The sequence below is a fragment of the Pristiophorus japonicus genome, chromosome 8, assembly GCF_044704955.1.
Source record: "Pristiophorus japonicus isolate sPriJap1 chromosome 8, sPriJap1.hap1, whole genome shotgun sequence".
In the NCBI taxonomy this organism is placed as follows: Eukaryota; Metazoa; Chordata; class Chondrichthyes; family Pristiophoridae; genus Pristiophorus; species Pristiophorus japonicus.
The window spans coordinates 208,548,460-208,573,143 of NC_091984.1; the positions used below are offsets into that span (position 1 = coordinate 208,548,460).

Genomic DNA, 24,684 nt, shown 5'->3' on the forward strand with positions numbered 1-24,684 from the left:
CCTTAAGTATCATTCGCCAATCTATCTTAGCTAATTCACGCCTCATACCTTCAAAGTCACCCTTCTTTAAGTTCTGGACCATGGTCTCTGAATTAACTGTGTTTCATTCTCCATCCTAATGCAGAATTCCACCATATTATGGTCACTCTTCCCCAAGGGGCCTCGCACAATGAGATTGTTAATTAATCCTCTCTCATTACACAACACCCAGTCTAAGATGGCCTCCCCCCTAGTTGTTTCCTCATTATAACTGCTGCACCTTTATTGCATGCACTCCTAATTTCCTGTTTGATGCCCTCCCCAACATCACTACTACTGTTTGGAGGTCTGTACGCAACTCCCACTAATGTTTTTTGCCCTTTAGTGTTCTGCAGCTCTACCCATATAGATTCCACATCATCCAAGCTAATGTCTTTCCTAACTATTGCATTAATCTCCTCTTTAACCAGCAATGCTACCCCACCTCCTTTTCCTTTTTTTCTATCCTTCCTGAATGTTGAATACTCCTGGATGTTGAGTTCCCAGCCCTGATCATCCTGGAGCCACGTCTCCGTAATCCCAATCACATCATATTTGGGTAAGGCCTCCTGCCCATCATCCTACGTGCTCTGAGGTTCCTCATGCGATGATGCCTAACCAATTGTCTCCTCCGCAGCAACATCATGCAGAAGGTTTGCTCAAGTATGGCATTGCCTGTATTAGCCCATGATTAAATTGTACCGTTGCAAGAAGCCAAACGGCAGGCAGGACAAAGTTCTTCTCTCTCTCCCCAAGGTCGGAGCCCTAGTATGGACCGCACCCAGGTCTGAGCAGGCGTGATGATTGGGACCTCCCGCACCCCCACACCCCGGGCTTCATTTGATGCAAAGTGTAAGGCTTCAGCTTCTCGTGCCTTCTGTTTGCATTCCACTCCAACCCCCAGCCCCCCAGCCCCCCAAGGCTTTCAAGCTGAGCCACTGTGTCCAGGCGAGGGACCGATTCTGCCGGCCAACGCTCCGACCATCGAGCCTGGTTTGGAGACGTTCGGTGGTGGCGTGTCAGTTAAAAAAAAAATCAAAACTTAAAGAATTCCATTAAACTTCCCTTTTCTGCGTTTTAAGTTTTAAAAATTTAAGCTTGATTATGCATATTGATGTGTACTTGACTCCCCCCAAAACCTCGCATAAAAACAATGGCGTCTTTCTGCGCCGATTTAAAAAAAAAATAAATAAATGTGCGCTGGTTTTCTTTAAGTGCCCAGAAGGTTCTCCGGGAGTGGTCACATACAAATAAAGGACACTAGCGAGCTTGCAATGCAGAATTAAATCAGAATTAAAGCTGCAATCACGCCCCCGCCGTCCCGATAATGTATCAGGACAGGTTAAATGGCCTGGTGTGAGCCAGGTGCGATAGTTAGCAGAGGGAATCCAATCGCAGAATTCAGCGAGACACAGCCACTTTTTCCTGACAGGGTGCAGATGGGAGACCCACTTTTGAGCAGAGCAAACCAGTTAGAAAAGGAGAGATTTAAATTGGCCAAACTTGCATAATTGTGATAAACTGGCGCAGACATCCGGTTACGCAAAAAAAAACGAACCCAAAAAAATCGTAACTAACTGAGTTACGCTGGCACACAAAGATTGGAGAAACTTGGATTTTTAAATTTCGGCCAAAAAAAGCGGCGCAAATCACTGGGGAAAATTGAGCCCTGAGTCTTTATCTTCCTTTTCTACCTGGTTTGCCCTGCTCAAAAGTGGGTCTCCCATCTGCACCCTGTCAGGAAAAAGTGGCTGTGTCTCGCTGAATTCTGCTATTGGATTCCCTCTGCTAACTATCGCACCTGGCTCACACCAGGCCATTTAACCTGTCCTGATACATTATCGGGATGGCGGGGGCGTGATTGCAGCACTGATTTAATTCTGCATTGCAAGCTCGCTAGTGTCCTTTATCTGTTTGGAGAACAATTGGAAGCAAATTCGTAAATATTAATGAACTATATATTGGACAGGTTAAAGATGGAATGTTCTTCCAAGGGAAGTGTTGCCAAGTGGAAACAACAATTGCAGCGGTTTTATAGATTATTATCTAACTGGTTTAATGACTTGGTCTTGAAGTAATCTACTGCTCACAATCGGTAGGTTCAGGCTCTCTTGTGTTGCATTTCTTGGGGCTCATTCTCGTCCATAACCACCTTTATCCTGCTTGTGAGAATTTGCTTCAAGGGAACTGGCAAAGTCCCACACTCCAACTTTAGACTTCACCAACACCATTGGCAATAGAGTATAGTGAGGTTTTGGGGATGAAATAATGTAGAGCACCAAACCATTATCATTTGGTAATTGAATACATGTTACATCAGCACTTTTGATACAGTAACAAAGATACACAATTGTATTTACAATACTCTCAGAGCCGGGAATCATGGAACCCAGTGAGCCACACGGATAAAAGTGGAATTTGAAAATGTTCTGTTTTTAGTGTTCTGCAGTGTGCTCTAGATTGTTGCCTACAGACTAACAATAGTTGCAAATAAATCCATTGTATAGACTTTATACTTTAAAAGACAAAGGCTGCTCTTGGTTTAAGATCGACTGGATGAGACCAAAAGCCTATATTTACATTGTAACAGTAGAAATAAACATGATGTAATCCTGGGAAAGCTTTATTTTCATTGCGTGTGGGCTGGTCAATTGCAGCAAAAAGTATTTTCACTCCTAGGAATAAATCAGTGTTTCAGTATGTAATCTGTAGTAGCAATGATAAGAACAGTGTCATGCAAAGCGAAGCAAAAACATAGCCCTCCACTCCGAGCTTAATTGGAAAGTCATCATGATGATGAATTGGAAAGTAATCTAATTGCCATTTTGATACCAACTTAGTCATTCTTTGCTCCACTAGATGGCAGTATGTGCCATAAATCAATGACTTTCTAAGTATTGAGAGATAATTTAATAAAACTGGCTTTGTAAAAATTGGCAGCCAATTGTGTGTTTGTAAACCACCTGTGATTTTTGCACCAGTTATAATGCAGCGATCTTCTACACATTGCCTTTCATTGGGTAGGAAATGTCGGCCATTATTGCATTATTAAAACGGCATGATGTCATGAGGGTGAGAATGACTTGCTCTCCATCCTATGATTCAGAAAGTGGCTCTAAGATTTTGGTTACAATTTTTGGCTTATTATTTAATCTTATTTTTCTAATTCTGGCATCATACGTTTTTGCATCCACCATTTTATCAAGTTTCTTGATTCCATAAGAACACTCTTTTTGTTTCCTCCTCCACCATCCCACGAAAAAAATTAATTTTGTCCCGTTAGAGTAATTGTTCTTAGCATGTGGATGACAGCATTTATTTATTGACCATAAATTACAACATTTATTTGATTGCAGTTTCACAGTTTGCCATGGTGGGATTTGGATTCTCAACTGCTGGTGTGTTGGTCTAGTACCATAACCTATAGGTTACTATATCCATATGTATTTAACATAGAAAGAATATTCCAAAGCACTTCAGAGGTGTGAGGAGAGTGGATTATCTGGTAAAGAAAGGAGGAGCAGTCTGTGACCCAACAGCTTGGTTAAAAGTGGGTCTTGTAAGAGGGTTTTATGGAGGGAATGAGAATGTGGGACCTAGGTTGCTGAAGGCACACTGACAATGGGGGGTTGGGGGGGTGGAAGAGGATGGGAGGACATGAGATCAGCGAAACCGAGTTTGGGAGGAAAGTGATTGTAGGGCTGAGGGAGGTTAGAGATGGGGCCAGAAATCCAGATATAGTATTCAGCGTAATTTTCAGACTTGCAGTGTGTGTATCTACTCATATACTGTAACATTGCACTTAACTTTGCTGTGGTCAGTACTTGCCAAAGGTTGGTCAACTATTGCATTAGATGCCACATTTCTGAGTTTTCACACAATATATTTTCTTGGGTTCAGTGTCACTGGACACCTCCATATTTTCTGCCACACCATATGACAACAAAAGTCTGAGGACTGATCCTCGACTATTCCAGTGCATTCCTGGCTGGCCTGCCACCTTGCACCCTCCGTAAACTTGAGCTCGTCCAAAACTGCTGTCCGTATGCAACTCTCTCTAAGTCCTCGTTCACCCATCATCACTGTACTCTGTGACCTTGGTACCTGGTCTGGAAAGGTCTTGATTTAAAATTCTTGTCCTTGTTTTCAAATCCCTCTATAGTCTCTCCCTTCCCTACCTCTGTAATCCCGACAGTGCACTGTGATCTCCGCACTCTTTCAATTCTGGCCACTTGAGCATTCCTGATTTTAATTGCTCCCTAATTGGCAGCCATGCCTTCAGATGCTTAGGCCCTAAGCTCTGGAATTCCCTCCCGAAACCTCTCCACATCTCTTCATCTCTCTCCTCTTTTAAGATGCTCCTTAAACCTACATCACCTGCTCTTGTATCTCCTTGCGTGGCTCGGAGTTGGATTTTGTCTGATAACGCTCCTGTGAAGCGTCTTAGGATGGTTTACTACATAAATGCAAGTTGGGGAATTCAGTACTGTTTGTTTCCTAGTGCTTTGCTAATTTATTTTCCATTTATAATCCTTCATCCCAAGAGTTTCCATTGTAGCTGCAAGTCTCTTGTGAGAACTTTTATTAAATGTAATTGAAAAGCATGATACACTATATCCAATAATTCCTGGATGCACACATGATCCCATGGGATCTTGGTGTGTAAATGCTTAAATGTTTTTGTCTGAAATTCCCCTCTCTGCTATCTTGACAGGTTAATAATCCATTTAACACCTCTGCTAAAGTGGACATTCTGTAGCTGTTCATTTGCTTATCCCCTGCCCTTCGATTCCTTTTGTGGCCCTTCCTCCCTCTTTCCTTCCATCTATTTCCCCCTCAAATCTTTTAGGGCACACACAGAATCATAGACTAGTAGAGCACAGAAGGAGGCCATTCGGCCCATCGAGTCTATGCCAGCTCTTTCGAAAAGCAATCCAGTTAGTCTCACTCTCCTACTCTTTCCTGATATCCTTGCAATTTTTTCTTCAGGTATTTATCCAATTCCTTTTTGAAAGCTAATATTAAATCTCTTTCTACTACAGGTACAACGTCTCAAATTCGGCTGTCCGAAAATCAGAATTGTCCGAAAACATTTTTGAGAAAATCCCATTTGGTGATCAGTAAAATAAAATCCCAAATTATTGTCCAAAAACCGGCAGGCCAGATTAGTTATCGGCTTCGCCACTATGTTTTAAATGGTGTGCGATTGGTCTGAGCCTTGCCGAATGACCCCTGATCCGATCCGACCTACGCCTCCATTAAGTACGTTGTCTGTCTTGGTAGCATATGTACGCTCTGGTGTTTTCTTGTCCGAAATCCGGAAAAAAACCATCACGGTTTCAGTCCAGAGGTTGCTGGATTTGAGACATTGTACCTGCAATGAATTATTTGAAGTAGACTGTAGTGAAATTTTATTTTGGTCACCATTTGTACTGAGCAGCTTTCAAGTTTTTATTTTCCTATAAATGTACAGAAAAAAAGCATTCAGGTCTCTTTCATTCAGATATAATTGTCTTGCTATTTCCATTATTGTTGGTATTGTGCCAAGACTGGTTTTGAATTTGAAGACTTGTTGGTATTTTTAGACATTGAAGCAGAGAAGAGTTACCAGGATGATTTTGAAACTTGGGATTTCTTTGGATGCTTTTGCGCTACAGGAGTGTAGCTGACGAGCCATGTAGGTCTACCTCCACAGTGTAGACAAGTCCAATTCTGCGGGGCGGAGGGGGACTCTGGGTTTTCAGTTTCTGCTGGAGATAAATGTAATGTGAGTGAGTGGGGGCTGCAGTCACCTCCTGATACGATCTTCAAATGGAAAGTAAAGGTCTTGAGGTTTTCAGAATGTAACTTATTTCCATGGATGAAAGGATAGAGAGGGGGCGGGGGCCAAGTCTTCGTCTTGCTACATTTTGATATAGATATCAACAAGTTATTTGAATTTGGACTGTGATCACAAAGAAGAGAACGAGGAAAAGATTAAACTGCCTTGAGGACGAATTAAACTTTTTCTTCAATGGCAGTTAGTGGGATAGACTTCCAAATGAGAGAAGTTAATTGATCAGATTCTTAAAAGAAGGAGCTGAATAAATATTTAATTGCGCATATTATTCAAGTTTATAAGAAGGATGTTGATCAAATAAATGATGAAATATGGTTCCTGTTTTGCTGAGAGAATGAAAATGTCATCTTTGGAGGGCAGTTGGTTAAATTGAATGACGCAGGTTGTTGGGCTGATATCCTGAAGATTCCCTTTGGGTCAGAGACGCCTTTCATCACGATTGATCTTGCGAATTTTACCTGTGGTTATTCACCAACCTCAGGTTGGAACTTGTATATGATCTGTGGGAAGAAAAGTGTTTATGGTTGAATGACCATTTCTTTCATAAGTTCTGATTGATCAAGGTTGAACTTGTCTGAACTTGTCTGAACTGGTCTGTTGTGTTGGAAGCCGAAATATCACATTGTTTTTTTTTCCGCTCCCCTCTCCCTTCCTGGTTTCAGAATTGCCTCAAACGGACTATCTACAAGTGACAGAAGCAACGTGGCTGGCATTGAATGTTGTGTCCAATGGCCATTCTTCGACCAGTTCTCAGACAATTGGAGTGACCAAGATAGCGAAATCCGTGATTGCTCCCCTAGCACAACATAATGTTTCTGTGTTTATGTTGTCGACCTACCAGACTGACTTCATATTGGTGAGCATGCTCTCTGCCTCTTTGTCAGCTGTTGTTTCTGTGCAGTATCCTACAGGAAGCAGTACTGAATATCATTGTAGTCTCATGCAAATGTGCATTTGGCAAACTTGCATTTATTTACAAACAAGCGCTATGATTTAAAATAGCATTGCAGTGTCTCTTGTGTAGAGCATCATGGTGATATAGTACATAAGAGTGCTATTTAACTTGCTGCTTTCATCACTTCTGAAATGAGAGAGTTACCAAATAATTTTTCAGGGAACTGTGTTCAGTTCTGGTCACCAAGACCCAAGGAAACACAAGGGCGATTCCTAACATCAAATAATTTGAGTTATGAAGAAAGGCTGAAGAAACTTGAACTCTTTTTAGTCATGAAAGAAAGCAACTTGAGGAAGGAGATTTGACAATTAAATAAGACATTTAAATGGCATAGATGAGGTTAACCTGGAGCTCTACTTTGGGGTATTCCAGGATACTGGAATGAGAAACATGGATGACAACAGCTGGGGAAAAAAATATAAGGGAAATGTCAGGAGGAACTTTTTCATGCAAAAAATAATCAGAACTTGGAAGGGGCTTCCTGGTAGAGTAATGGAGGTGAAGACCTCTTCAGAAGTCAGATGGGCCTTCTGTCTAGATGGATGAATTAAGGTGAGTTGAATAGCCTCCCTTTAGATACTGTAATAAAGTTCCTGATGATGCAGTTTAATCATCTAGTCAACCAACATGACAAGCTAACTGATGCAGGGATGGAGCAATCTTGAATAGACATGTTCATCAGAAGGTGAGCATCAGCAGGACATTTGGAAAAGCATAATTTAGTCAAGCAGAGTCGACAAGGTTTTATGAAAGGGAAATCATGTTTGACAAATTTGCTGGTGTTCTTTGAGCAGGGTGGATAAGGGGTAACCAGCACCTGATGTATTTGGATTTCCAGAAGGCATTCGATAAGGTGCCACAGAAGAGGTTACTGCTCAAGGTAGAATTTCACAGGGCTGGGGGTAATATATTAGCATAGATAGAGGATTGGCTAACTAACAGAAAACAGAGAGTCAGGATAAATGGGTCATTTTCCGTGTTGGCAAACATTAACTAGTGGGGTGCCACAGGAATAGCTGCTGGGGCCTCAACTATTTACAATCTATATTAATGACTTGGATAAAGGAACTGAGTGTAATGTAGCTAAGTTTGCTGATGGGTGGGAAAGAAACACAGAAACATAGAAAATAGGTGCAGGAGTAGGCCATTCGGCCCTTCGAGCCTGCACCACCATTCAATAAGATCATGGCTGATCATTCACCTCAGTACCCCTTTCCTGCTTTCTTTCCATACCCCTTGATCTCTTTAGCCGTAAGGGCTATATCTAACTCCCTCTTGAATATATCCAATGAACTGGCATCAACAACTCTCTGCGGTAGGGAATTCCACAGGCTAACAACTCTGAGTGAAGAAGTTTCTCCTCATCTCAGTCCTAAATGGCTTCCCCCTTATCCTTAGACTATGTCCCCTGGTTCTGGAACTCCCCAACATTGGGAACATTCTTCCTGCATCTAACCTGTCCAGTCCCGTCAGAATTTTATATGTTTCTATGAGATCCCCTCTCATCCTTCCAAACTCCAGTGAATAAAGGCCCAGTCGCTCCAGTCTCTCCTCATATGTCAGTCCTGTCATCCCGGCAATCAGTCTGGTGAACCTTCGCTGCACTCCCTCAATAGCAAGAATATCCTTCCTCAGATTAGGAGACCAAAACAGAAGACAATATTCCAGGTGAGGCCTCACCAAGGCCCTATACAACTGCAGTAAGACCTCCCTGCTCCTATACTCAAATCCTCTAGCTATGAAGGCCAACATACCATTTGCTGCCTTCACCACCTGCTGTACATGCATGCCAACTTTCAATGACTGATGTACCATGACACCCAGGACTCATTGCACCTCCCCTTTTTCTAATCTGCTGCCATTCAGATAATCTGCCTTTGTGTTTTTGCCACCAAAGTGGATAACCTCACATTTATCCACATTATGCTGCATCTGCCACGCATTTTCCCACTCAGCTAACCTGTCCAAGTCCCCCTGCAGCCTTTTAGCGTCCTCCTCTCAGCTCACACCACCACCTAGCTTAGTGTCATCTGCAAACTTGGAGATATTACACTCAATTCCCTCATCCAAATCAATAATGTATATTGTAAATAGCTGGGGTCCCAGCACTGAGCCCTGCGGCACCCCACTAGTCACTGCCTGCCATTCTGAAAAAGACCCGTTTATCCCGACTCTCTGCTTCCTGTCTGCCAGCAAGTTCTCTATCCACGTCAGTACATTACCCCCAATACCATGTGCTTTAATTTTGCACACCAATCTCTTGTGTGGGACCTTGTCAAAAGCCTTTTGAAAGTCCAAATACACCACATCCACTGGTTCTCCCTTGTCCACTCTACTAGTTACATCCTCAAAAAATTCCAGAAGATTCGTCAAGCAGGATTTTCCTTTCATAAATCCATGCTGACTTGGACCGATCCCGTCACTGCTTTCCAAATGTGCTGCTATTTCATCTTTAATAATTGATTCCAACATTTTTCCCACTACTGATGTCAAGCTAACCAGTCTATAATTACCCATTTTCTCTCTCCCTCCTTTCTTTTAAAAAGTGGTGTTACATTAGCTACCTTCCAGCCCATAGGAATCGATTCAGAGTCGATAGGCTGTTGGAAAATGATCACCAATGCATCCACTATTTGGGCAAAGATGGAGTATAATGTGGGAAAGTGTGAGGTTATCCACTTTGGCAGAAAAAGTAAAAAAAAAAAAATTATTATTTAAATGGAGAAAAATTACAAAATACTGTAGTACAGGGGACCTGGAGGGCTTGTACATGAAACATACAGTTAGTATGCAGGTACAGCAAGTAATCAGGAAAGCAAATGAAATGTTGACCTTTATTGCAAGGGGGATGGAGTATAAGAGCAGAGAAGTTCTGCTGCAACTGTACAGGGTATTGGTGAGGCCACACCTAGAGTACTGCATACAGTTTTTAAGGAAGGATATACTTGCATTGGAGGCAGTTCAGAGAAGGTTCACTCGTTGATTCCTGAGATGAAGGGGTTGACTTGTGAAGAAAGGTTGGGCCTGTACTCATTGGAGTTCAGAAGAATGAGAGGAGATCTTATTGAGACATATAAGATACTGAGGGGGCTTGACAAGTTAGATGCAGAGATGATGTTTCCACTCGTGGGGGAATCTAGAACTAGGGGGCATAGTTTGAGAGTAAGGGGTTGCCCATTTAAAACTGAGATGAGGAAAAATGTCGTCTTTCGGAGGGTTGTAATCTGTGGAATTCTCTGCCCTAGAGAGGCAGGGTCATTGAATATATTTAAGGTGGAGATCGACAGATTTTTGAGCAATAAGGTAGTTAAGGGTTATTGGGAGCGGGCAGGTAAGTGGAGCTGAGCCCATGATCAGATCAGCCATGATATTGAATGGTGGAGCAGGCTTGAGGGGCCAAATAGCCTACTCTTGCTCCTATTTCTTATGTTCTTATGTTCTTAAGGTGATGTGGATATGATAACAAATATTGAATTCTATTATTCACTCATAAATTGAGTTTTGTTTTAGATGAAATTTATCTGAATCTACTGGGAATTGATTAAGACTGATATGAAAGATACTGTACACTTAATCAGGGCCTCCCAGCATTTTGTCATAACCTAAAGTATGTTTTTTTTTAAACAAGCTCTCTTGTATTTTTGAAGAGTAACTTTAATGTCTGAGCTGCAGCACCAATGATGCAATGGACAAGCCAATATTGGTTGCACTGTGATGTGCAGGACAGATGTTATAGTGGGTATGTCTACATGGGCAGAGCACAGTATGTTAATTTAAAGGGCACTTTGGTTCTTTGGTTCTTTCTTTGTAAAAGACCAATCCACCAGAGTGAAACAAAGCAGAATTCAAGTGCGTAATCTGGTTGGGAATAACAAAATTCGGGCTTTGCGATCATTCTATAGGGCACAGATGACCACCTCCTCTCCACGGCATCTTGCAACATTGAGAAACAGCATTTCACAACTGTTTTTCTAGTAGTAATTTATTTTTGCTCAATGATGTGCTTGGGAATTCATCAGTTTTTACATCTGGTGTTGGCACCAAGCAGTTTGAGGTCCATTATAGTTATAGTGTGGACCAGATACGGAGCCAAAACCGCTGTCCACTGCTCCACACTGTGCATTGACCTCCAACTTACTGCACCAGTGACGATCCTTGAGGTGTGTGGGAGTAAAACTGATGAATACTGTGAAACACTAGGTGGTTTTATGTTGTGGGGTGATACTTACCAAGTCCTGAGATGTGACTGTGTGCAAATGTATTTCACATAGGAGCCATAACACCTGTGTAATGAGATTGCAGTTTCGTCGTCTGCTTGTGCATTTAATATTCTCTTTAATTCATGTGCTCAGGTGCGGGAGTGTGATTTACCAGCAGTCATTCACACCCTGTCTGAAGAGTTCAGTATTTACAAGGAGGAAAATGGTGAATCAGTCTATGTGGACAGCAACAATGTCACAAATGGCTTTATAAAACCCAAAACTGGTAAGGTAAAATTGCTAGATTAGAGTGTTTATAATTGTCATATTTTCCACTTGGTTCGAATAGGAGTCTCAAAATTTGCCAAATACACCAAATTGAGAGGTGTAGATAAAACCAAGGAAGAATGTGACAAAATATAGGAAGACATTAATAAACTTGCAGAATGGGCATGTAATTGGCAAATGAATTTCAATAAAAATAAGTGTGAGGTGGTGCGTTTTGGGAAGCAAATTAAGGGGCCCACGTACTACTTGGATAAGGTCTGAATGGGGTCGAGGAGCAAAGGGATCGAGAGGTACAGATACACAAATCACTAAAATTAGCGATGCAGGTTAATGAGGCCATTTTTATTTTTTAAAAAGCAAACTTAAGGACATAAATAGAAACAGGAGTAAGACTGCTCCGCCATTTAATACAATCATGATTGATCCGATCATTGACTCAGGTCCACTTCCCCGCCCGCTCCCCATAACCTCTTAATCCCTTATCGTTTAAGAAACTGTCTATCTCTGTCTTAAATTTATTCAATGTCCCAGCTTCCACAGTTCTCCGAGGCAGTGAATTCCACAGATTTACAACCCTCAAAGAAGAAATTTCTCCTCATCTCAGTTTTAAATGGGCGGTCCCTGATTCGAAGATTATACCCCCTAGTTCTAGTCTCCCCTATCAGTGGAAACATCCTCTCTGTACCCACCTTGTCAAGCCCCTTCATAATCTTGTAAGTTTCGATAAGATCACCTCTCATTCTTTTTTTCGGGGGTAGTGTGCTGACATGGATTGAGAACTGGTTGTCAGACAGGAAGCAAAGAGTAGGAGTAAATGGGGACTTTTCAGAATGGCAGGCAGTAACTAGTGGGGTACCGCAAGGTTCTGTGCTGGGTCCCCAGCTGTTTACACTGTACATTAATGATTTAGACGAGGGGATTAAATGTAGTATCTCCAAATTTGCGGATGACACTAAGTTGGGTGGCAGTGTGAGCTGCGAGGAGGATGCTATGAGGTTGCAGAGCGACTTGGATAGGTTAGGTGAGTGGGCAAATGCATGGCAGATGAAGTATAATGTGGATAAATGTGAGGTTATCCACTTTGGTGGTTAAAAACAGAGAGACAGACTATTATCTGAATGGTGACAGATTAGGAAAAGGGGAGGTGCAAAGAGACCTGGGTGTCATGGTACATCAGTCATTGAAGGTTGGCATGCAGGTACAGCAGGCGGTTAAGAAAGCAAATGGCATGTTGGCCTTCATAGCGAGGGGATTTGAGTACAGGGGCAGGGAGGTGTTCCTACAATTGTACAGGGCCTTGGTGAGGCCACACCTGGAGTATTATGTAGAGTTTTGGTCTCCTAACCTGAGGAAGGACATTCTTGCTATTGAGGGAGTGCAGCGAAGGTTCACCAGACTGATTCCCGGGATGGCGGGACTGACCTATCAAGAAAGACTGGATCAACTGGGCTTGTATTCATTGGAGTTCAGAAGAATGAGAGGGGACCTCATAGAAACGTTTAAAATTCTGACGGGGTTAGACAGGTTAGATGCAGGAAGAATGTTCCCAATGTTGGGGAAGTCCAGAACCAGGGGACACAGTCTAAGGATAAGGGGGAAGCCATTTAGGACCGAGATGAGGAGGAATTTCTTCACCCAGAGAGTGGTGAACCTGTGGAATTCTCTACCACAGAAAGTTGTTGAGGCCAATTCACTAAATATATTCAAAAAGGAGTTAGATGAAGTCCTTACTACTAGGGGAATCGAGGGGTATGGTGTGAAAGCAGGAATGGGGTACTGAAGTTGCATGTTCAGCCATGAACTCATTGAATGGCGGTGCAGGCTAGAAGGGCCGAATGGCCTACTCCTGCACCTATTTTCTATGTTTCTATGTTTCTATGTTTCTGAATTCCAATGAATAGAGGCCCAACCTACTCCACCTTTCCTCATAAGTCAGCCCCGGAATCAACCTAGTGAACCTTCTCTGAACTGCCTCCAAAGCAAGTATATCCTTTCGTAAATATGGAAACCAAAACTGCACGCAGTATTCCAGGTGTGGCCTCACCAATACTTTATATAGCTATAGCAAGACTTCCCTGCTTTTATACTGCATTCCCTTTGCAATAAAGGCCAAGATTCCATTGGCCTTCCTGATCACTTGCTGTACCTGCATACTAACCTTTTGTGTTTCATGCACAAGTACCCCCAGGTCCCGCTGAACAGCAGCACTTTGCAATTTTTCTCCATTTAAATAATAACTTGCTCTTTGATTTTTTTTTGTCGAAGTGCATGACCTCACACTTTCCAACATTATCTGCCAAATTTTTGCCCACTTAGCCTGTCTATGTCTTTTTGCAGATTTTTTGCATCCTCCTCTCGCATTGCTTTTCCTCCCATCTTTGTACCATCAGCAAACTTGGCTACGTTACACTCGGTCCTTTCTTCCAAGTCCTTAATATAGATTGTAAAGAGTTGGGGTCCCAGCATTGATCCCTGCGGCACCCCACTAGTTACTGATTGCCAACCCGGGAATGAAACTCTCTGTTTTCAGTTAGTTAGCCAATCCTCTATCCATGCTAATATATTACCCCCCAACCCCAAACCAAGCACTGGGGTTCATTTCTAGAGTGATAGAATTGAAAAGCAGAAAAGTTGTTTTAAAGTTGTGGTGAAGTTTGCTTAGACCACACTTGGGATTGCTGTGCACACTTCTGGTCTCCATATTATAGAAAGGACAGAGATATTGGTGAAGGTGTAAAAAGAGACTTACAGGAATTATACCAGAGCAGAGATGATGCAGCTGCAGCGTTGAAAATCCGGAGTTTAGGAATCCGGACTCCAGGACATTTGGTGGCAGGGTCATCCGGAATCCGTAAAATGTTCCAGGAATCCGGACCCGCCGACACTGCTAACCTCGGGGGCCCGCCACTGCCCGACTTTGGGCCTCATCTCACCACTGCTCGTCTCGTCCTGCTTCCCCGTCGCCCTTACCTCGGGGTCTCCTCACTGGCCCGCCCGACAACCCACTCGACTGGGCAGGACATCCTGAACAGCTCCTCGATGGGGAACACCCCCCCCCCCCCCTTTCTGATGATCTGAAATCCGGAAATACCTGAACCGGAAAGACAATAGAAAGCCCGGAATGGGGAACAGTCTCGGTCCCGAGGGTTGCGGATTCTCGATGCTGCACCTGTAAAGTTATCAGGGAAGGCTGAACAGGCTGTAGCTCTTTTCTATAGAAAAGAGAAGATTGAGGGGGTATCTGAACGAGGTCTTTAAGATTATGAAAGGGTTTGATAGGGTAGACATAGAGAAAAGGTTTTGAGGGGAGTGGGGAGGGCACAGTGGGGAATCCAGAACTGGAGGTCATTGACTATCTTATATTTATCATAAATACAATAGAGAATTCAGGAAAAACTTCTTTACCCAAAGTGCGGTAAGAATGTGCAAAGTGTTACTACGAGGAGTAGTTGAGGCAAATAGCATAGCTGCATTTAAAGGGAAGCTCGATAAACATGAGGGAGAAAGGAGTAGAAGGACATGCTGATAGTGTTAGATGAAGAGGGGTGAGAGGAGGCTCCTGCGGAGCATAAACGTCAGAATAGACCAGTTGGGCCGAATGGTCTGTTTCAGTGCTGTAGACTCTTCTCACTTGCACTCTTCCCAAAACGCAGTATTTATTTTTAAGAAATATATATAAAGGTTGTGTTATGTTTATGAAAGCGTGCATAGAGCATTAATTTATCCCCTTCCTCCACAGCAGTATACAAGCTTGATATTTATGTAAACCTCGTTTGCTCTGTGTACTTTGTGACATTAAGTAATGGTTTACTTGGATTAGGACATTGAAGTTAATCCCATCTTAGGCAGTGTTCTGAGACGCTTACAGGAATGCTCCGAGACTCCCTATTTCCTTTAGCAATGGTGCCTGGATGGTAAATTTGATTGTAACCAGACTTGTGCAAATTGATGGATTTAGGGTGAGCTTGAAATTTCGCCCCTTTATTGTGTTCTGTGATGGATAAACATCAGGGTTGATTCAAAACTCCCTCACTGTTACATTTATCTGTTTTTAAAATGATTTTGTTCTTAACCTGGCCCTTTGCCTTGTATTCAGACCAGATCAGATAAAGGGGATCAACAGATGAATCCTGCGCTCATTCTTTACACTTAAGAGTGTTTTCATAACTGGTGACTTCATAAAAATGTAGACTATATGGTAAAAGTACTGAGCAAAAGAGGGTTTTTGTTAGATGTTCCACCTCTGCTGCAGGCATTGGTATCAGTGACAGCTTTACTTAACTTCTGGAACTATTTGTATTTAAGGGAGGGCAAGCTCGGCCAACACAAAGGACTTTTGTTTCATACAATCGGGCTTTATTCTAAACTTAGTTCACTCCCACAGGGACATCTGCAGTGCAATTTGAATGAAATGGTCATTGAAATTTGCTGGAAACTGAAACTTATTAGAAGAGAAAAAATAACATGTGTTTAAATGTTTTTTTAACCGGATTTTGACCCAACATGTGTCCAAATCTAAAATCATTAACCCTTGTTGCTCCTAAAAGGAGAAATGGAAGGGGGGAAGCTAAAGTAGCTGCATATTTTAATGTCGATTAGAGGCCGGAGAAGACAGAAAGGTTAAGTTTGTTCTTGGGAGTGAGCTCTTAACCAGAACCTTAACTGCACTTTTCTGTTACAGCTGCCAGTCCCACAGTTCATCCAGTGTTAAGTCCCAAGAACCAGTTCTGTGTAATGAGCTTGGACCCAGATACCCTCCCCACTATCGCCACCATTCTCATGGATGTAATGTTCTACTCTGCAAGGTACAAACCCCTTGATAAATCCCTTGATTATATGGTACTTAATAATTGCTTCCTGTAATGCTCGAGCTGCGAGATCCTTGTACTTTAGCCTTTTTATAAAGTCCATTTGGTGAGCTGAGTGTCTGCCTTCTGTGCTGTAATTTCTGATTCCATTTTTGCTCCTTATTAACCTTATTATCTGTAACTTCGATTAAGTAAATATGCTCCATCTGTTGTGTGACATTTTGTGCGGCCTACGAAATCTCATCACCTGACCTGAAATAGTTCCTGTGGGGAACCTTCAATAAAACTTCAGTCCTTTTTTCCCTTGCAATGTCCTGACAAATGAATGAAATGCTCCAAGAAGAGCTGAATGAACTCTACTTGTGTTTGATTTTTAACAAAGGTTTAAATAAGTTTATGATTGTGCCTCAAAAGGAAAGGCTGAGAGGTTTGTTTATCCTTCTGTTGCAGCTTGAAGGCAATAGCTGCTGATCAGGATCTTGACTACATCCGTTTCTTTTCTTTTTCCTTGATTGACGGTTATATTTCGATTGTAGTGGACACGCAGACACAGAAGAGGTTAGTTTACTTGAACCTCTTTTCAGAGAGCTTTGCAAAAGTGGAGTTTTGGAGGTATTGCGATGTGTTTTAAATGCTATGGGGCCGAAATTCGGTAACCGAACCTCGGCAGCGACATTGGGGTTATCGCCCCCGAGAGGTAGATATTGCAGAGCGCAATATCACATGCTCCACTGCCTCTTGGGGATGGGACTGGGGCGCTAAGAGCGGGAATTGCCTCGAGCTGTGCGGAACGCCACGTAGCGCTGGCGGGAGCACAGAGGGGAAGGCCGCTGCCGACTCTGCACCGGGTAGAAGGGGCCACCACTTCACCGGGGAGCAGGGTGCCGTGGTAGCAGCCCGGCACAGAAGCGGAGCGCTGGGCTGTGCGACATCGCGGCACGGACCCTGCGAATTGGACATGGCAAGCGGCCGGTGGTCCGCCATTTATATATCTATTTTTTAAAAGTGCACGCCGCATCTCCCCTTTAATTTTCGCTCCGCGAGCGGAGTGCGGCCTGGTTGGCAACCCGCGAAGCTGGCGCGGGCATTGCCCACGGCGGCCTCGCGGGGTGAAAACGGGTCGCTGCGCACGGCAATAACATCGCCGGGGCATTAACTGGAGGCGCAAACTACGTGAATTTCTCCCCCATGTTTTGTTTTTTCATGTTATTTGACCAGGTTTTTTTTAAAAGGAACTCTCCAAAAAGAAAGTGTAAACGTTGCTGTTTGGGTTAACTTTGCTCTGTCTTGTAAGTATGGCAGCAAATGATTACTGAGACTGTGCTGGTTTGAACAGCAGTAGATGAACTGGTTTTCTGCTACTTGCTCTCTCGTTATACCCACAGAATCATACAGCATAGAAGGAGGCCATTTGGCCCATCGTGCCTGTGCTAGCTCTTTGAACGAGCTGTCCAATTAATTCCTCCCACCTCTTTTTATATGTATTCGTTCTGTAAAATAGAAACAATTCTAATCCTCTCCCTTTTGGTTCTTTTGCTAATTATCTTAAATTTGAGTTCTCTGGTTACCGCCCGTGCATCCACCCCCCACAGCCCGAGGAATCGTATTGTCCCTGTTTACACGTTACAACAGTGACTACGCTTCAAAAGTACTTCATTGGCTGTAAAGCGCTTCGAGACGTCCGGTGATCGTGAAAGGGGCTATATAAATCCAAGTCTTTCTTTCTTTAGCTACTCAATCAAAACCCTTCTTCATTTTGAACACCTCTCTTAAATCTCCCCTTTACCCTTCCTTCTCTGCTGTCCGGTCTCTCCACATCACTGAAGCCCCTTATACCCAGTATCATTCTAGTAAACTTCCTCTGCAACCTCTCAAAGACCTTGAGATCCTTCCTAAAGTGTGATGCCCAGAATTGGACACAATACTCCAGCTGAGGTCTCGCCGGTGACTTCTAAAGGTTTAATTTAACCTCCTCGCTGTGAGTGTCAGTTGGCCCAATGTATAGTGGTAGATAATTTAATTGGCTTCTGCTATTGAATGAGTTTCAAAGCAGCGCTCAGTACTTCAATCAGTCATTTTAAGGTCTGGCACAGGCTGGTGCAGTTACCACATGTCAATGCCATGAATGGTTGCAGTTGAGTCCACAATGGGGCAAATTACATGTGGCAGCTCCACATCCATGAATATTCTATACTTTAGCTTGATTATCTTTGGGGATTATTATTTTAATGCTGAACTTTTCCTTGGGTGATTTGAATGGTTGCGGTTGAGTCCACAATGGGGCAGATTACATGTGGCAGCTCTATAAAGAACTGAGTTGAGTTCTCCATATCTAGTCCAAAATGGAAATCTATGTACAATGGAAAGTTTGAAGCAAATAAGAGTTGTATTTGATGATTTAAGATTTATTTAATTTTCTAAAAAGGCAGTAAAGAGAGATGCTGTACCTGCTTATTTGAAATTGCTCTATAATTGATGTCGTGAACCTGCTCATTGCCATTGTTTGCTTTATGCCACTTCACACATGCAAGAATAAGTCCCATGGATAGTGATGATACCATTGATAACTTGAGTGAGGGGTATTGTATTATCCTGGTAACCTGTAGCAGCAAAGCCCCCACCCTCCTTCCACCACTGCTGTCTGTATACCATTATTTCAAGGAGTGGGATTCATATGCTAGCAACATCAGCTTTGGGTTGAATGGCGCTTTCCCACCATGCCAAATGCCGATTGGGTGACCGCTTTGCGGAACACCTTCGATCAATCTGTAAGCGTGACCACGAGCTCCCGGTCGCCTGTCACTTTAATTCTCTGCTCCACTCCCACTCTGATCTCTCCGTCCTCGGCCTCCTACACTGTTACAAGGAAGTTCAAAGCAAGCTCGAGGAACAGCACCTCATCTTTCGTTTAGTCACTTTACAACCTTCTGGACTCCGCATTGAGTTCAACAATTTCAGACCATAATTTCTGCCCATATTTTGTTCCCTTTCCTCCTTTTTTTTATAACCCGCACTCCCTCTTTTTTTTATTTTTATTTTTTTCTCTCTCTCCCATAGTAGCTGGTAATTATTCCACCATTCACACCCCATCTAGACTCATCTTTTGTTTCCTAACTTGTACCATTGCCATCCCAATTGGGCCATCATCCCTTTTGTCTCTAATCTCTCCTGCCTTCCACCCTATCACAGACCTTCCCTTTTGTTCTTTCTTCCCCTCCCCCTTTCAGTGCCCCTGCACTTCCTTAAGAATCTGTTGCATTTTGAATTTTTGCCAGTTCTGATGAAGGGTCACAAACCCGAAACGTTAACTTTGTTTCTCTGCCCAGATGCTGCCTGACCCACTGAGAATTCCAGCATTTTTTGTTTTTAAATTCCACCATCCATGCTGAGGATTGGGATGTACGATTGCCTAGAGGACAGGACACCAGGGTCAAATCGTGCAGATGCGCGGATGCATGAATATTCTACACTTTAGCTTGATTATCTTTGGGGGATTATATATTTCTTTAATGCTGAACTTTCCCTTTGAATGGTTGCGGTGGAGTCCACAATGGGGTAGATTACACGTGGCAGGGCGGCCTTCCCGAGGCCAAATGGGCCCTTTCTCATTCTGTGTGTTCACCTGACCACCCTGCTTTCTCTCGCAACAGATTCCCCAGCAACCTGCTGCTCACAAGTGCTTCGAGTGAGCTATGGAGGATGGTGCGAATAGGCGGGCAGCCCCTGGGATTTGGTAATTATGAACATCTTTGTCTTTTCAATAGCTGGAGAGGAGGTGAAAAGTCTGAGATTGAACGGGTGAATAATCCTAGTTTTAATTTTCCTCCCATGTGCCACTGATGTATGATCTGCAGATTGATTCCAATGGAGGTAAACAGGACTTGTGCATAGATTCAATCAATTTTAGAGAGTGCGCATTACAAGCTGAAAACGGCTTTTAGTACTTGGACACAAATGTACCGAAAATGGAGTTGGAATGAAAATAATTTATTTTTGGAAAGAATATATGCTCCAAGTTTAGCAAATGTATTACACACCCAGGTTTAATAGAATGGACGTACACCGCTTGCAGCTACAGGGCTGGTACTGAGGTCTACTGACAGCAAGCTCCATTGCCAGGCATATCTCTCCATCTTGTCTGTCACCTTGTTTTCGTTGGTGATCCTGTCTCAATAAAAAAGTAAAACAAAAAAATGCTGTCTTTCAGCAGTAAATTATCCCTTCGCAGGCTGCCTGTGCGGTCCCCATGTATCGAATCTTATGAATGATGGCTGAGACGTTAAACCGAGGCCCCGTCTGCTCGCTCAGGTGGCACTATTTCGAAGGAGAGCAGGGGAGTTATCCCCAGTGTTCTGGCCAATGTTTATCCTACATCACAAAAACAGATTATCTGGTCATTATCACATTGCTGTTTGTGGGACCTTTGCTGTGCGCAAATTGGCTGCCGCATTTCCCACATTATAACAGTGACTACACTTCAAAAAGTACTTCATTGGCCGCAAAGCGTTTTGGGACGTCCGGTGGTCGTGAAAGGCGCTATATAAATGCAAGTCTTAAACAAACATAAGCTTAAAATAACAAGGATTTTTCTGCTGATTCTGTTTATACCCTGTGTGGAAATGATCTCTGTATCTGAATTGCACTTTGCAAAAAGGTGAATAATAGTCATCAAATCCTCTCCTATACAGTTACTGCTGCAGAGCACGGCACACTGGGCTCTCTCTTGATATGGTCTGCAGTAGCACCATCATTTTTCTTGTGTCCCTTTCGAAAAGAAAAAGAAAGACTTGGATTTATATAGCGCCTTTCACAACCACCGGATGTCTCAAAGCACGTTACAGCCAATTAAGTACTTTTGGAGTGTAGTCACTGTTGTAATGTAGGGACCGCGGCAGCCAATTTGAGCAAGCTCCCACAAACAGCAATGTGATAATGACCAGGTAATCTGTTTTTTGGTTATGTAGATTGAGGGACAAATATTGGCCAGGACACCAGGGATAACTCCCCTGCTCTTCTTCGAAATAGTGCCATGGGATCTTTTACGTCCACTTGAAAGGGCAGAGGGAGACGGTTTAATGTCTCATCCGAAGGATGGCACCTCCGACAGTGCAGCACACACCCTCAGCACTGCGCTGGGGTGCCTGCCTAGATTTTCTTTTGTGTTCAAGTCCCTTGAGTGGGACTAAGAACCCACAACCATTCTGACTCCAAGGCAAGAGTGTGCTGCCCACTGAGCCACAGCTGACACTCGGAAGTGCACAGTATTTGTTTTGGAACCGGATGTAAAAGTTTAAGAAAAAAACGAACCTGGGAGAATTGCACAGAACTTTAGAAAAAAAGCACAATAGCCAAACTAACAAGCAGCAAAGTACAGATAATGCATTGCAACATCGCAGGCTGTTGTGTGTCAAGAGGCTGTGGGGCCGTGAAGGGAGGAGGAAAGAGTCTGGTTTAAACCGCTTCAAAAAATGGCGACACTATTTTAAAACTAGTAAAAGCAAAAATACTGCGACTCCCATTAGTTGTAGGGCTGGATTTTTAGCTTTCTCTGCTTCGGGGAGAAAATGGAGGCGGGGTGGAAACATTACAGTTTTCGCTCCATTACCGATTTAAGGCCTAACTTTCGGCATTTTGGGGTCTGTGCCGGGGAGCAGTGCAAAGGGAGGCATTGTACTATATCTGTGGCGCAAGAACGGGATCCTCGGCAACTTTAGTGCGGGGCCAGGAACCCTGCGAGAGAGGCCTTGGGAGGGGGCCAAAAACATTCAAAAAACCTTACCAACACCCTTCCCTAACAAACCGCTGCAAAAATATAAAAAAATATAAACTTTAACTGACCTTTTTTTTTCAGGTTTTCCAACTTACCGCTGCCGGCAGGGCTGCACCGCTAGGTTTTCCCACGGGGCGCGGTGTACGGGTCGGGTGAGATTCAGGCGCTGTTGCAATCCGAGTCGTTCCACCCCCGGCGCAGCTCTCCCTGGCGGTGCTTCCAAGCGCCGCCGCGATAAAGAAACCGAGGATCGCGACCGAACTTAGTGACTGGGTTTTTTGCCGCGGAGGGTCAAAACACGGCGAAAACCTGGTCGCAATCCAGCCGTAGATATCCTAGTCGGATTACATTGGGCTTTATATAGACCAGAGCAGCCACTGCCAAGGATTTAGCCACTTGTTGACTTGTAGCTGTCATCTGTGTCGCAAAGAGGAGCCACTTAGCTGACAATTTTAAATAACAATTCAAGGTATAATTCATTAAAATATGTAAGTATGCTGAAAATGATTGCTTTACCAGAACAGTAAACCATTTTCGGGACAACGGTTTGTTGTAGTGTTCTAAGGAATCAAGTCAAGAGGTGAAATGAATAGAGAAGACTAAGGAGAATATTTGCACCATAGGCCGAGAGAATGCAGACGTAACTGGTTACTATAGCAATGGTTGAGCAAACACTTGAAGGCATTCATGAGCTCCTTTTAGCATGTGTTAGATCAGCTGCATGCTCTTTGTGGGATTCCCTTTAATGTGGAATATCTGATTATGCCAAACTTTGCAGCAGCTTTAGCTCACTGGAGAATATTGCAACAACAACTACACTGGCACTACGGAAGGGTCTGATGAATCCAGCGCAGCGGCAGCTTGTGAACAAGCTCACTCCTGCCCTCTTGCTGCAGAGTGCAGCATCGCAGGTTTAGCAAATGCTTTCACATACACATGGGTGCGAGCCTGTTAATTCCATACCTTTTTTAAATAACTGTTCAGTCATTCCACTAAATGCAGCTGTTTGCTTTTTTTTTTAACACTGAAGTTAAATGAGCAGGAAAGTTATTGATTATTTGGACTAGCAATATTGTCAATTGCTGTTTTATGTACCTATGTTATTGCTGCAAAGGCGTACAATGGTTCACAGTTAGGAAGCAAATGTAAGCCAGTGGTTGGGTAGCATGTGAAGTTGCTATAACTATTTATTTTTAAGTTCTATTTATTCCCCCACCAATTTTAATTGCACAAATACCTGTTTTTAGGAGCTACATTTACAAGAAAGTGGTTTGTTCTTATAAATATATATTGTCCAAGTAGATTCTTGGTAAGCTATTAAACCATATTCAAATAATTTTTCTTTCAGTTTGGAGAGGAATGAGAAAATCAGGATTGGCTTGAAAATGGGCACAGTCCTGTGACAAAAGTCAGCTAGGTTCAGTGGTAGCCGTCTCATCTCTGCGTTATAAAGTTGTGGGATCAAACCCTGCTCCAGGACTTGGAACACAATCCTGGCTGACACCAGTACAGTACTAAAGGAGTGTTGCATTATTGAAAGTGTTGTCCTTCAGAGGCGATGTTAAAGCACCCCCCCCCCCTCCCCCCCAAGCACTGTCGAGGAAGAGTGCAGAGCTCTCCTTGTATTTTGGCCAAGATTGTTTGCCTATGTAACAACAGTTCATTCTTTGGCTGTAACGTGCATGGCATGTCCTGAGAATGTGAAAGGAACCATATAAATGTCAGTTTTATATTACTGTCAACAGCTTGAATTCATATAGCTGCTTCAACGTGGAAAATGTCCCAGAGCACTTCACAGTAGCATAAGGAAAAAATGGCTGACCAGCCAAAAGACAGAGATATTTGGAAGCTTGGTCAACGAGGTGGATTTTCAGGAGGGTCTTCAAAGGAGTAGAGGGAGGTAAAGAGGGTTTCAGGGGAATAACAACCAATGCCAGTGTGTCTTATTTTTTTATTTACTCATCAAAACTACAATTAGCCACATCTGGATTCCCTATTAACCACACGTGTCCAACGTTTTAGACAACTCTGGTGTCGTTGACTGTCAAAGGCTGCAGAGAGATTGAGGGGGGATAATGCACCATGCCCACAGTCACGGAGGATTTCATGTGTGACTTTGGTTAGGGCTGTTTTGGTGCTGTGGTGGGTGGAAGCTTAATTGGAGAGATTCTAACAGGGAGTTCTAGGAATGAGGGCAAGGATTTTGGAGGCAACAAGCCATGCAAAGACTTTGGAGAGGAAAGGAGACTGAAGATGAGGTGGTTGTCTGCTAGGATGGAGGGGTTGAGGATTTTTTGAGGCGCTGATGAAGGCAGTTTTGAAAGGGAGAGAGATGACTAAAGGCCAAATTATGATTCCCACTCATTTATCCAAAAAGGCAGAAAGTATGCAATGCCTATAGTCTGCAATTCCTGTAGAATGCAATGCCTGTAGTATAAGAGAATTTCAGTGAGAAAAAATACTTGCATTTATATAGCGCCTTTCATGGCCACCGGATGTCTCAAAGCACTTTACAGCCAATTAAGTACTTTTGAAATGCAGTCACTGTTGCAATGTAGGAAGCACGGCAGGCAATTTGCGCACAAGCAAGCTCCCCCAAACAGCAATAGAAACATAGAAAATAGGTGCAGCAGTAGGCCATATGGCCCTTCGAGCCTGCACCACCATTCAATAAGATCATGGCTGATCATTCACCTCAGTACCCCTTTCCTGTTTTCTCTCCATACCCCTTGATCCATTTAGCCGTAAGGTCCATATCTAAATCCCTCTTAAATATATCCAATGAACTGGCATCAACAACTCTCTGC

The 24,684-nt window shown here is 43.2% G+C and overlaps 1 protein-coding gene across 1 annotated transcript in view; it reads left to right on the plus strand.

Moving 5' to 3' along the window:
* Positions 1 to 24,684, plus strand: part of LOC139268294 (cytosolic arginine sensor for mTORC1 subunit 2-like) — a 91,820-nt gene that overhangs the window by 57,437 nt on the left and 9,699 nt on the right. The window contains exons 4-8 of the mRNA XM_070886355.1: positions 6,520 to 6,713; positions 11,165 to 11,297; positions 15,981 to 16,104; positions 16,558 to 16,665; positions 19,758 to 19,840. Of these exons, the coding sequence (XP_070742456.1) occupies positions 6,520 to 6,713; positions 11,165 to 11,297; positions 15,981 to 16,104; positions 16,558 to 16,665; positions 19,758 to 19,840 (642 nt within the window). The remainder of the gene's footprint in view (positions 1 to 6,519; positions 6,714 to 11,164; positions 11,298 to 15,980; positions 16,105 to 16,557; positions 16,666 to 19,757; positions 19,841 to 24,684) is intronic.